Source organism: Leptidea sinapis, chromosome 19, assembly GCF_905404315.1.
Source record: "Leptidea sinapis chromosome 19, ilLepSina1.1, whole genome shotgun sequence".
NCBI lineage: Eukaryota > Metazoa > Arthropoda > Insecta > Lepidoptera > Pieridae > Leptidea > Leptidea sinapis.
The window spans coordinates 7,580,918-7,595,606 of record NC_066283.1 but is presented as its reverse complement, the minus strand read 5'-3'; the positions used below and the strand labels follow the sequence as shown (position 1 = coordinate 7,595,606).

Sequence of the window (14,689 nt, the reverse complement as noted above, 5' to 3'; positions counted from 1 at the left end):
GCGTGTACGACGCGAGCGCGCAGGCGGCGCCGGGAGGGGCGTGCGCGCTCCGCGGGGAGCGGCGGTGTGCGCACCTCTGTCTGCCGGTGGCGCCCGCCCGCTCCGTGTGCCGCTGTGCCGCGGGCTACGAGCAGGACGACGCGCGCTGCACACGTGAGTAGCCGACCTTCCCGTTATCTTGTTATTTATAAATATCGATAATAATACAAATATGTTTGCAGCGAGGGATGACGTGCTCGTTTACTCCCTGAGCTGGGAGCTGCGCGGGCTGGCGTTGAACGAGAGCGGCGCCGACGAGCCGCCCGACGCTCTACCGCCGCTGCCGCAGGTTTCGTGCGCCAACGACATCGACTACTATGCAGGTGGGTGGGCGAGAGCCCTGCGAGGTAACTGTGGTGCGGGAGGGCGGGACTCTCATGGGGCGATTTTTCCACAGAGGAAGAGTGGGTGTACTGGGCCGATCCGGACGCGGGGGCGATATGGCGCCTCAAACGGGACGGCAACGAGCGCGAGCGCGTGGTGCGTCCGAGCGGGGAGGGCGGGGAGGCGGGGGACGCGCTGGGAGCCCTGGCCGTGGACTGGCTGGCGCGCCTGCTGTACTGGGCCGAGCGCGGCCTGCTGCTGGTGGCGCGGTTGGACGGCACGCAGCGCTACGTGCTGCGGGACACGGACCCGCTCGCAGTCACCGGTCAGTAGCCGGTCACCGACGATACGATATATAGTAAAATGTTCGTGACCAACAAACAAGTCAACAACCATTAATGCTTTTAAATAAGCTAACGTCACATTTCTCCACAACAACGCGGATTCATTTGAGGCAGAAGTTTAGATTATATTTTGTTAATTATAACATATTTTTACATCTGTGGTGTATATTTACCTCCTCCTTTAACTATACCACAATTGGATAACTTTCTCGACAGTGTTTCTAATATTTTAAACTCTTCTAATAGTAAAACTATTGTAGTTGGGAACATTTAATCTTAGCTTTTTGAAATAGTCTATGCACCGACTCCAAAACATATCCGCAATTAATTCCTTCTAACTATGATAGCAACACAGGTTATAGTTTTGTAGACTTCTTATCAGAAAATAATCTAATACAAATTAATCGCATTAAAAACGTTAACGATCGAACTAACGAGTCAGTATAAGATTACAAGCGGCTTACACTTATTATTTAATTATATTAAATAATAGGTGTAAGTAAACGTTGACAATAGTACAATATTGCAAAGGCCGGGAAATAAGCAATTGCAGGTCGAGTATGAGTTTGAAGGCCGAGGACTTCACTAAATACGGGACAGGCAATTGCCATTTCCCCTCGAGGCATATATAGTTTTTCTCTAAAGAATGCAAAGAAATAAAACATTTTTTAAATTACAGATTAAATTATATTTACCTTTGTCGCTAAATATATATCATGCGAGGCTTTAATTTAAAATTGCATTATGTTTTTGACCGTAAATAATTTCGATTTCTTACTTGTGAATCCGGTCGATTGTCGTTTAATAAAAGTAGTTAAATACCCATAATTTTCAAGTTAATGCCGTTTTAATATGACCATAATGTAAATAGCTTTTTAGTTTTAGCAATCTCATTAAAATACGCCAAAAATACTGTTTCGGAGAAAATTTTCTCTTTTTTCTTGTTTTTCCAACAAATAAATTTTTTTTATACTTTCATGTATTTATCTTTTGACTTCGCTGGAAGCAGGTTTTCCATTGCCGATTTGGCTTCTGATCTTAAATCTAGTGGAGTACATTCTACCTCCATTTCACTCTCTGAACCGTCGGAACTCATTTTATTTATTATTAAATTTATATTTATTAAGTAGGTATGCAAATAACTAATCAAGACAAATTTTCAGCTTTGCCGCCAATTTTTTTTATCATCTGTGCCGACAGGCAATCGCAAAGAGACTATGGTATGCCTAGAATGACAAAGGAGAACCGATCAAAGAGGTTACTGAATCCCCAGCAATAACGCTGTTTCATACAACATTGCAGGAGCGTTGTAATGTTCCAAATTAAAAAACGCTCCTGCAATGGATTTGATTTATTTGCCCGAAAATTCGATACTTCGCGTGTTCTTTTTTCGAAAACAATGACTGCATGTACAATTGATATTTGAACGTGCGGGTGTGTGCGGGTGCGCAGCGCTGGCCGTGGACCCGGTGGCCGGCTGGTTGTTCGCGGCGGGCGGCGGCTGGCTGCAGCGCCTGCGGCCGGACGGCTCGGCGCCGGCGCTCGTCCACAACGGCTCGGCCGTGGCCGGGCTGGCGCTCGACCTGCGCGCGCGGGCCGTGTACTGGCTGCAGCTGGGGCCGGGCGGGGGCGGCGCCGCCGTGTGGCGCGCCGCGTACGAGGGCGGCGCGGGGCCGGTGTGGCGCGGGGGGCCGCTGCAGCACCCGCTGGCGCTGGCGGTGGCGGGCCAGCCGCGCCACCTGTACTGGCTGGACACGTACGACACTCACTGACACATGACACGGCTTGTAACATCCGCCCGCCATTTATAATACCGCCCTTTCAAGGGGTGCGTTTACAGGTCTTTTTACGACAAACTCGACCCTCAGCGATGATCTACTTCTTCTTTATTTAAAGGGAGCGGCGTGTCAAAAACTATTCAGATAAGAAAGTTAAAAGTATTATTATATCTTTATAAAATAGTATGCATCTACGTCAATATGTTGGTGCATCCGATCGACCCACTGAGAAAAGCACTGCCCACTCGTCCTTACGGGTCTGTCTTCGACGGCCTTTTGAAACGCAACCTCAGCTGGGATTCCATAAAACGTTTTCATCAAAGATTTTCTTTTACTTTTGGGAATAAATAAAAATCCCATAGTGCGGGGTCGAGGCTGGACGGTCTGTGATCCATTAATTCCACGTGTAACGGTACAAAATAGTCGATAGTTGCCTGGCGGTGTGCGGCGAGGCGTTGTCGTGGTTAAGAAGGATCCTACTGCGAGGACGTTTCTTCGAAACTCTTTCCATGACAGATGGGAAACAATATATTAAAATTTAGAGAGGATCCTTTTGATCTTCCTGAGTATTGAGATTGAGAACAGCACGGCTCAGTTTGGGAGTCCCAACGAAGATTCCTAAAAACTTTAGAATTCTTTGCATGTGCATAGCATTTTAGACAAATAAGCATATGCGCACATTGCAGCATGGCTGAGGGCGGGTCGATAGCCCGTGCCCGACTGGACGCGGGATCGCTCGAGGGTGGTCTCAACCTGAGCGACCATAGCGTGCTACTGCGCCACGCGGGACACAGTCTCAAAGATTTCTTTGTGAGTACTAGCGAAACGCAATATTATTTTTTTCTTGCTAACTATGCAAAGGGCAATTCTCCCACGTCTTACAATAACATTCAACCCAAAAAAAGGGGTTTACAAATTACGTCTGAATTTTCACAGTCAATTTTTACTTCACAAAATTTTATAGAGAGCGAATGTTACAATTGGGGGGTGAGGTCGGCCCTATATATGGAGTTATATTGGACACAGTGCGCTGCGTAGAAATGTGATTGAACACTCTTTGTGGTTTGTTCTGTATTTAGTTATAATATATTACATCAGTTATTTTATATAACATCGATAAATGCATCTTCTTTTTCTAACATAACAATGATCTCTTCCAACTTTTTCATTCGGTTCTATCTCTTTTCTGGACCATTTTACAGCTCGGATTCCACGTTTTCCTTTCCTTAAAGTATCATGACTTAATTTTCATTATTCATTTTTCTCCAGCCTTAAGGTTGTGCCGTTACCAACACCATTCGCGTTTTGTCATAGTGTGCGTTATAATTTATAAGTAAAATCAAATTTCATTTTTATAAAATGGTTTATGATGTTATGATGTTTTTGAGTTATTCTTACAAACATAATTTAAATGATACGCAGGTATTTCAATTTATAATTATAACTTCATGTTTTTTTTTTATTTTGGTCCTTGAAACCGGACAAAAAATCTACTTTAAACATAATACAGAAATGTGTTATTGGCAGATATGGTCACGCGAAAGCCAGCATGCTCCCGAGCACAGCAACCCGTGCGCGGCATCAGGGACAGGTCAGGGCGGTGGCTGCGAGGCTCTGTGCCTGTGGGACGGACGAGCCCCTCGCTGCGTGTGTCCACACGGCGAGCTGGCGGAGGACGGGGCCTCCTGCAGGCGTGAGTGGATGTGGAGCTGAGGGAACCTGACGCCGACACTTCATTCATAAATACTTACATTTTAATTAATGCATATCAAGTCTTGCAATGTATTTGAAGCGTACCTGTAAGATGTCATCGTAGTGCTAGTGCAGAAAATAAGAATGATTTGAATCGTTCAGAAATATAAAGACTAGTAAAATACATACAATACTATTGAATTAAGACTCTGAAGTTAATTCAGATATTTTAGACTCGACTTATTCTTATAACTTGACAGCAGTGACAATGTAGATACAGTTAAATTTAAATTTGAAAAGTTTGTGCAAAACAATAAATTAACGCTTTTACAGAGTTATAGAACTTCATAGTTACTTTTGGATGACATTACCATCTTAATTTGTGTGTATTAAGTGTATCACCAATAAAATTGTACAAAGTTAGTGAAACTCGTAAATTCTCAATGTTACAATACCTGCATGTCACTGAATTCATGACTCGCTCGTAATTTTACATTCACCAATTCGGAAAAATACATCGTTAGGATTATGTGAAAAAATATTAAAGCGGTTGTCGATATACGAAAAAAATTAATCGTAGTATTCAAAATTTTGTCACAGAGGTTCTTAATCACACATGAATAATGCAAACGTGACCGGTCAAACGAGTTGAGTTATATAAAGATTTGATGGAGTTTTTCTATTTATAAAAAATCTTAGGAAGTACGTTTTATAACATGTATAATAGGTATTATATACATTCTTTGTTTACAATATAAAGGCCTACACCTAACCTACAAGAAATTATAATTAGGTACTTACATACTAAACAAGGAATCAAAAAAAAAACAATAACTTCGAACTTTGACTAACCATCTTGCAGTACTTTTATAAGTTTTTTAACTTCTTTTTTTAAATATCGGGCAGAATGTCAAAAATATCTATGCTAGCTCTTTTTAGCTAAATTGTTGTAGGTGATAACTATTGTACACAAAGGGGCGTATATATCCAGATTTGATGTAGTGCATCTAGGTCGGCACGTTAATTATTCTTGTAATAAAGCTGCTTCATCACGTGACTTATGAGATCTGCTCAGCTTTTGATCTGACTCATAGAATATTTGATGGATTCATAGTACTCTATCTAGCGCTTCTCCGCCTTACTGTGTTTTGGCAATCGAGAAAAATTCCCTTATGAAAACAGTTTCAGCATAGGGAGGAATACAAAGTTATATAATTTATGTGCAGCGTACACTGCGTTCCTGATGTACTCCCGGCTCACCAAAATCGACAGCATCCACCTGGAGGATTCCGCCAACCTCAACTCGCCGTACCCGCCCATTGAGAACAAGTGCGTACCTACTGCCCTCCCCATTACTATCAATCAATACACATATTTATCTACCTTTTATCAATAACTTAATACAAAGTGTTTATGTTGAATTCCCATAACTCATTAATACCTTATAAAGAGAAGATTTATTAGAATCTTAGTTGATTTAAACAATTAGTATGATTTGTTTTTATTATGATTGTTTTGAGTTTCTTATCTTTCATACATAATAATTGAAATGACTTATCATTTATCAAATATCAAAGTCACACACCTTTATGAGAAAATTGGCAACACTGCTTCCTATGAGCTTCAAATTTTGAATGATTGTACCTGCCTACATAGCAATTAAAAATAAGTCACTATCTTACTTTCACTGATTATTATGTCATTTCGTTAACTTTGTAAGTGTAAGTTTGGCAACGTCGCTCACATGTTTCTCAGACTTTTTTTAGCTATAAATTTATAACGTTAAAGTTATAGGAATTCATTATAAACAAGTTGTATATTTATCATGATACTATTCACTACACAGTTTAGCAATTCAAAATTATAACATGGAGGACAGATAATGTCATGTGGAACTGTCACCTTGAGTAATATTTATAAATATAGAAAAGCTACAGCCTAAGTTTATAATAAATAATATGGAGATTTTCTTTACATATTTAGGTAACAGATAAGTTTATTAAGATATTTCTTAAATACTCATGTTTAGTATTATCTGTCACTGTTTTTTCGCTAAATAAATAAATAAACTTGCTTTCCTCTCCAAGCTTGTTTTAAGTGACGATAGTACAAGACATTAAAGGCATTTCACATTAAAAGCCGGCACCGCTCCTGTGCTTACTCTGGTGTTGCAAGAGATTGTTTGTTTCCATAAAAGATAGACATAAGTAGGATGTTGCAAGTTACGTATGTCCGCAGAACGCTGATGCGGAACGCCATTGCGCTGGCGTACGAGTATGAAACACAAACGCTGTTCTATTCTGACATCCAACGTGGCTCCATCAACAGCGTGCACTTCAATGGCTCCGACCACCAGGTGCTCCTGGACAGTGAGTGTTACATGGGCTATACTTTAATTACGTATATATACTATATCACAAATAAAAGATCTTATTGGTTACTAAGCTGCTCGGACTGACTTCGTTCTGTTAAAAGTTAATGCATAGAAAAAAAATGTATACCGTAGGTATTTCCGAGTGATCCCCTTATTTATGTCTTAACATGCATTTTAAATCTGTAATATTTTCTAAAATATTCATTTAAATTACATGCTGTAAAGGGCCGTATTGATCTATGACATAAACCATGTAGGACTTTTTTTGTAGACCTTTAAAGATGTACAATACAGTAGCACCTACATTATTTTGATCTATCTCGCCAGGGTTTGCAATGTAAGCGCAAATAAATGTGTTCGCAAATCACATTAGAAACATTTAAAATCATCAGTGTTTCTCTAATATTTTTTTTATTAGGTCCAAAATTGGACCAATTAGACAGTAAATACAGTGTCTTCACTATAAAGGGTTGGCACGAAACTCAAATAAACGGAGATATTATGCATATAAATCTTTCTCTTGAATTACTCTATCTATTCAAAATCAACATTCGGTGCGTAGTTTTAAAGATCTCTAAGTATACATAGGAACAGAAAGAAGATAGCGACTTAGTTTCATACTCTGTAGTGATTGGCGAACTTGACAAATGTGCGAGTGCCTTCATAGTGAAAGTGTGTAGCAATTCGTATCGGTTACGGAATATTACAGTCAGCAGATAAGTCCACAAATTTGCTGTGCGAGGTAAGAAACCTCTCAAGAAAGGCGCGTTTGTGGAACAAGGGATATAAACGTCGTGCAGGTAAAATTTGGCTGGTGGATTGGCTGAAAATAAACCTACAGACTCTTTACATGAAATATGCTGTAGAAAAAAGAGAGACCCACATCTCCACGCAACTCATTAGCGTACTGCACGCCAAGCCGATTGGGAATGAGTTAATCTTCGATGATTTGACACGATTTTCTTTGTTGTGTGTGATGAAATAGAAGGAGCTTATTCTGGGGAGACCAACCCAGAGGTGAGACAACTCCAACGAGGCCGTGTTAATGTCTTTAATTTGCAGCATGCATTTGTTTGAAGTAAAGTAGTGTCTCGCCGTAATTAGTACACCAAGCCCATTAGAAGCCAGTTTAATCTTCCTTTGTCTTCCGTTGGTACCAACGGAACTGAACGTCACTTGATAGATACCAAGGGTGCCTGTGGTGGAAACGTTATGAAGTTAGATCGGCCCCGCTCGATAAATAATTTATATAATGTCTAACGTGAAAAGCGTCTTGCAAAAGGCTTAAATATTATCTCTCGAAATGTTGAGTCTCACCGTAAGCTAAGTCGTCAAGGTACAGGTAGTCGATGGCTAAGTCATCCAGGATTAAGTTAAAGGGAGAAAAGAGAACCTGCAGGAGATCTGTTTTCTCTTGATTCTCGCGAATTATTGACCCCGTGTTGTGGCAGATTGTTTATTTAAGAAGCCTTGGCGAGTTCCTGATGGAAGTCGCACAAGTAAGTCGTCCTGTCATTATTCTTTGATTGCACATCAGTAAGCCTTTGGACGGCTTGATTTCATTCCTGTTTCGGTACGAGGGTGTTCGAAGTAAATCCATCGAATAGCATTTTATAATCATTATTGCTTATGAAAATATCATTACTTTTAGCCATGTGTATTCGGTTAGGCTGTACACGTCTAACCATTGATCAGGCCGGTCCTAATTACCAGTCATAATTTTATTTCATTTATTACAATTAACGGGGCCGGTTCTAGTGCCCATTATTACCATAATAACTTAGTCGATGTCGAGGCTGTGCTGTCGTAAGATAGATGTAGTCGGCTTTTAGATTCTGGGTTCGAGTGTCCCGCTGCATTTGCCACGAGTAAACACAGCCAGGGCATCCAACATTCCGGTTGTGGACGATTAGGGACAGATCGAGCCAGCACGCGTTACTCATGGTGTCGTGTGTGCCCGCAGAATGCGGCGCAGTGGAGGGTATGGTGTTGGCGGCGGACAGCGGTGTGCTGTACTGGACGTGCGCGTCGTGCTCCGCACTGCGCTCCGCCCCGCTCGCCTCGCTCCGCGCCGCCCCGCTCGCCCGGCGGCGCCAGCGGCTGCGCACCGTGCTCCAGCTGCGTGCCGCCGACCGCCCGCGCGCCCTCGACTATGACCCCTGCGAGAAGTACGTAGTGGGCACGCCCGCACCGGCCACAACCGCCGACCCCGCGTGATGCGACATCGTGCTTGCAGGCGGCTGTACTGGACAAACTGGAGCGAACGGCGGCCGCGCGTGTCTCGCGCGCACGTCAGCGGGCGAGAGGTGCAGGACGTGGTGACGACCGACGTGCTGATGCCCAACGCGCTGGCGCTGGAGCACGACGCCCGCCTGCTGTACTGGGCCGACGCCCGCCTCGATAAGATCGAGCGCATGCGATACGATGGCTCGCACCGTCGGGTGAGGACATAGCGGGCACTTCACATATTAACTGAGTCTTACTATTGAACAAAACTTTGTAAATAAGGTTCTCATCACATTGTAGAGAAGGCAATGCCTGGGAGAAAATATCTTTTAGATATACGGACTGCATCATTTTTTAGCCCCATACAGCTTAATCATAGAAAATTTTCAACTATAGACGCAACTTATACATAGTTATCACAATTTTTACAATTATTCAAAAATAATATATAATATTTTTCTTATATGTGCGTCTTGAACTGTTCTGTGCGTTAAGCTGTTTTATGAATTATTTTCCCATCTAGACGTGATGGTCGTTCCTCATAGATACGTTATTCTCAGATCGTCAGCCGCGAGCTGGCGGAGCACCCGTTCGCGCTGGCGGTGGGCGGCGGCTGGGTGTGGTGGACGGACTGGGTGTCGCGCGCGGTGCTGCGGGCCGACGTGCGCGGCGCGCCTGGCGCCCGCACGGTGCGGCGCGGGCTGGCGCGGCCCGCCGGCCTGCTGCTCGTGGGGCCGCGTCGCCAGCAGTGTGAGTGACGCAGGCCGCACGACGACCGACCCGCGCTCGCCCGACATCCGCTCTGACACTACTACATTTCAGGCTCGGCGGACCCGTGCGCGGTGCGCAACGGAGGCTGCGCGGAGGCGTGCCACGTGACGGCGGAAGGCCACGCCGCGTGCGCGTGCGGCGCGGGCCGTCGCCTGGCGCGGGACGGCCGCACGTGCCACGCGCCCGCCGCCGCCTGCCCCGCCGGCATGTTCGAGTGCGAGGAGGGCGGCTGCCTGCCGCAGGAGCTGGTGTGCGACGGCGTGTCACACTGCAGCAGCGACGCGCCCGCCAGTGACGAGGACCTGTACTACTGCAGTGAGTAGCGCCTGGTTCACTATCATACCGGTCTTAATCTGAAGGCGTGGACGGGGGCTATGGTTAGTGGTTGCAGGCGTGTGTTCCTCCGCCTACCGCGATTTCACGATACCTCAATCGACCGCGACGCTAAAAGATGACTAACCGTTAGTTAGGCCTGCCAGTTAGGTTTAACGTCTTTGTCTTATCTGCAAAAATCTTCAGCATTGCAATCGCAATTCAGTTTCCAGTGTCCATTCCCTGCATGCTTTTTTTTTGAACTTACGGATTGAATATGTCTTCCTTCTGACAGACTTCATTATACAGAAAACAAATGCGATATAAACTAGAATGTTGACCATAATTACTGCGTGTTGAGGGTAGACTAAACGTTTTCCTATTAATAATACGGCTACAATGCCGTGGGACAGCCAAGGTAATTTTACTTAATAATAGAGAGAATAATAGAGGACTGTCTATGTGGCCATGAATCAGTTTGTGTAAAAAGACAAGGTCTGACACTTTCCTACGCTGTACGACACACGTCATGCCAATATGCACAAGTCTAGATTCGTAGCAGTTTAATCGACGACAAAGATTACTTGAATATGAGAGATGATATAAGAATTTCGACTGCACCTGTTCTAACCTCTTAATATGAACTTTGTAAGAAGGTTTCCACACCGAACTGCAATACTCTAAAAGACTGCGCACGTAGCTGTTAAAAAGTATCTCCGACACATCAGAGTCATTGAAAAATTTAGTTTGTCTAATCACAAAACCTGAAAGATGAGATGCCTTTTCGGAAATATAGTCAATGTGCTCTCTAAAATCAATTTTTGTGTCAACCATGACGCCTAAATCTCGCATTGTACAAACTTCTGTTAGTGGACACGCATTTATGAAGTAAGTAAGTAGTAAAGAATTTCGTTTTCGAGAAAAGTTTAAGTAAAAACATTTTGAGGAATTTAAAACCATCCTATTACTAATACACCAATCGCAGATACTATCAAGATCACTTAGTAATATGATCGTATCTTCTGTAGATTTAATTTCACGATACATTTTTAAGTCGTCTGCAAACATTTGAAATTTGGATTTTAATTTAGTCGCCAGATCGTTCACAAAGACCAAGAAAAAACGGGGCCCTAAATGGGAGCCCTGTGGAACCCCTGATGGCACGGCTCTTGAAATTGACTTAAAGCCACGGATCTTTACAATCTGGGAACAGTTCTGCAAATAGGATTCGCACTACCGCAGTAGAGAGCCACATATTCCTGCGTGACCGTGAAGTTTTTCTATGAGCAGTACGTGGTCAACCACATCGAAGGCTTTTGATAAATCAGTGTAAATAGCATGCAATTCGTGACCATCTGTGAAAGTTTGAGTAATGTCACTAACAAAATCCACAAGATTCGATGTAGTTGATCTACCAGGTAGAAATCCATGCTGTTGGGGTATGAGCAAGGGTTTAAGGTGGAAAAAAAATATTTTTCTGAATGAGTAATTCAAACAGCTTACCGATAGCAGACAAAATTGAGATGGGCCGGTAGTTAGTAATATCTCCAGGATCTCCCTTCTTGTGAATTGGACTGATGTGCGCAACCTTCCATCTTGAGGTAAAAGTTCCACATAGTAAAGACTTAATGAAAATAATTCGTAGCGGCTCAGCCAATTTTGTGCCACAGGCCTTTAAGAAACTAGGAGGTTTAGAATCTGGACCAGGACCTTTATTTGCATCTAGGCTTTTGAGCGCTGATATGACATCTGAGTCTGTGAAACGACATAAACTAAGTGACATGTGGCATTCGACGATTTCATTGTGTTTAGTTCTTGGGTTTGGGTCATGCTGATAGGTTGAGTGAAAGTATTCTTTGTTGTCTGGGAAAAGATGCTCGCACACGTACACTGGTTATTTGCTTTCAGCAAATAACAGGTGATTTGTATTGAGTTTATCTTTCTCGTGAGTCTTGGTGAAAGTTTTCACTACAGCTAATACTGAGTCACGTACAAGGGGACTCGCCAACTTCACGATGATGAAACGAGGTCGGTTGGACTCCTGGTTTCTCCTTGCAACACGATGGAAGTTCACAAGGTCTTGGGATGACAGGACAGCCGACGGTATTTAACAGTTGTTGAACTACGGCTTTCAGGTTCTCAGTCCTATACCCTATATACTCAGTCTGTCTAGATATCGCTTGAGCTCCTCGTTCCTATTCAGTGGTGGGGAGTCGTTTCTAGGGCTGAAGGCTACGGCCTGACAAGGTGTAGTAGTTGAATTGTCGCCTCGTTTATTTGTTTTGCAGTCGGGGCACTTTCACGACGGCTGTATGTATTGGACTCCTTTCCAAACGTTTCCGAAGGCACTCCAAGGCACTGGTAATGGTAGGTGTTGCTGCACTTGCAACTAATTCAACTAGATTCTGCTTTATTTTAGCGTTTCGAATTGAAATTGAATTTATAATATTATAATACAAGTTCAAACCTCTAATTATATAGTAATTTTAATTACCTATCAGTGTAAATTTACAAATTACATATATGTTTCAAAAGGGGTAAAGTTCCATTGATGTGAAGATCACTTTCAATGTTGTCGTATCAGATCTGTCTGTTTTTTTAAATGAGAAGTACTCCGTTTATGATGCCGGTACAGGCTTTGAGCAGGAGACTGTTACCAGTTGGTACTGGGTACTGTGCCGACTGGGTTTACGGGCATATGTTACGCTGTCCTAAGAAAATAGCATAACAGGAGATAAACAAAGGTTAAGGTAAAGGAGGTCGCATTAATTAGTAGTGGTGGTGATTTGTTTGTTGTGTGCCAGCGTCCCGCGAGTGCGGCGCGGGCTGGGCGGCGTGCGGCGCGGGCGGCCGCTGCGTGCCGGCCGCGCGCCTGTGCGACGGCCGCGTCGACTGCGACGACGCCGCGGACGAGGCCAGCTGCGACTGCACCGCCGATCACTACAAGTACGTATCCCGTTACTGTTTGTTGTGTGCCAGCGTCCGGCGCGGGCTGGGCGGCGTGCGGCCGTTTGCTGTTTTCCGATAAGTAAATTGTTAAGTACCGCTTCATCGTGATCACTTGTTACACTCAGGTGCGAGGACGGGTCGTGCGTGCCCGCGAGCGCCCGCTGCGACGGCGCGGCGCAGTGTCCGGACGGGTCGGACGAGCGCGCGTGCCCCGCGGCCACGTGCGCGCCGCCCGCCGCCCGCTGCGGCGCCGTGTGCTACCCGCCCGCCGCACGCTGCGACGGCACCGCCGACTGTACCGACGGCAGCGACGAGGCCGACTGCCCCACAGGTACACGTGCTGTGCTATGGCGACTATATTGTAATCTTTATCTACACCCATGCTTTTAATCCTCTATTAAAGATTCTAAAACAGCTTATTGCCAACATTAAAACACCCAATGTCCTAATAACCATTACATCATCTTCTCTTTCCTTTTCAATTTCAACCAGGAACAATCCTGAGTATGGCTATCAGATTAAAATACATTCATGTATACATTTTCCTGGTCGATCTGACTATTGCAACTGTCCAAATATTCAAAAAGCTGACCATATTAAATACCTAGGAGTCTACCTAGACAGACACCTGAGATGGGACATACATATCGATAACCAGACAAGCAGAATAAGGAAACTAATATATATTTTTAAAAGCTTACGACATGTCGCAGATCCGGAACTTATAAAAAACATTTATGTGTCCTTAGTCCAATCGCTATTAATATATTGCCTACCGGTATGGGGAGGAGCCCCTAAATCACACCTAATAAGTATGGAACGGGCCTAAAGATGCATACTTAAAGTAATGTTTTTAAACGTTTTAGGCATCCCACAAAGGAGCTTTATCGTGAAAATAGGCTAAAACACAATGAACTCCCATATGACACAATACGCGAATAAATTAAGCAAAAAAGGCTCCGACATAATGTCTTTCAAATCCCATCAAACAGAACAAAATTTACTAATAAACAAATCCCTTTCTTATCAAGTTCTCTATATAATAAATTAAATAAAACTAAGTTTTAATGGAATAATTATTTATTTTAGTAGTAATTTATGTTCTTTTGCAGCGTTTAAATTGAATCGCTCATTTTTTTGTAAACAAAACAATAAAAATATCGAAGAAAAATGGCGGGCATTCGAATAACCTACTTTTTTTACGGCGCGCGACGTTCTGGTAGTGTGGAACGAAAATTTTTTTCTTTTTGAAATTCATACAGATACCATGCATCAAACAATAAGAATGTGGCTGTTTGTTAAAACTCTTTGAGCATAAAGGGATTGAAAAAAAAATAGGAGTGTTGTTATGAAATTCAGTACAACACCACAACACTCGTTTGGATGATGTAATGGTTATTAGAATATTGGGTGTTTTAATGTTGGCAATAAGCTAACTGTTTCAGAATCTTTAATAGAGGATTTAAAGCATGGGTGTAGATAAAATAATAAATATACGATATTATTTATTATTACTTATATTTCAATAGGTTTAGGATACATTTAAACTTGTTTAATTTAAATCTAGGTAATAATTTAGATACCTTACGTTACTAATTAGCAGATAATCACATATTCTTTTAGAAAATATTATATCTATGTATATTTCATACATGTAATGAAATATACAATAATATACCTTCACTAGTATGTACATAATTATCTGGTGGTATACATACCTACCTACATATTTACTCATTACTACTACTACCTTTAAATTATATTTTACCTACTTAAATGGAATACTATATTATATTACTTAGTTATTTTTCCGGCAGATAGATTAAGGGTTGTGTAAGAGCCAAAGGAATACTTTTCGAATAGAATAACCTTAGATCATT

The 14,689-nt window shown here is 42.8% G+C and overlaps 1 protein-coding gene and 1 long non-coding RNA gene across 2 annotated transcripts; both read left to right on the top strand.

Annotated features, from left to right (window-relative positions):
- Window positions 1–537, top strand: LOC126969819 (uncharacterized). The gene is made up of 3 exons (XR_007730461.1): window positions 1–153; window positions 222–362; window positions 437–537. It is a non-coding gene; the product is annotated as an uncharacterized LOC126969819 (long non-coding RNA).
- A 1,865-nt stretch (window positions 538–2,402) lies between these two features.
- On the top strand, window positions 2,403–9,535 carry LOC126969699 (prolow-density lipoprotein receptor-related protein 1-like). The gene is made up of 8 exons (XM_050815246.1): window positions 2,403–2,463; window positions 3,172–3,295; window positions 4,013–4,178; window positions 5,404–5,506; window positions 6,416–6,546; window positions 8,515–8,719; window positions 8,788–8,992; window positions 9,338–9,535. Exons 2-8 carry the CDS (start codon window positions 3,173–3,175, stop codon window positions 9,533–9,535), a joined length of 1,131 nt encoding a protein of 376 aa, XP_050671203.1. The 5' UTR covers window positions 2,403–2,463; window position 3,172.
- Window positions 9,536–14,689: the final 5,154 nt, after the last annotated feature.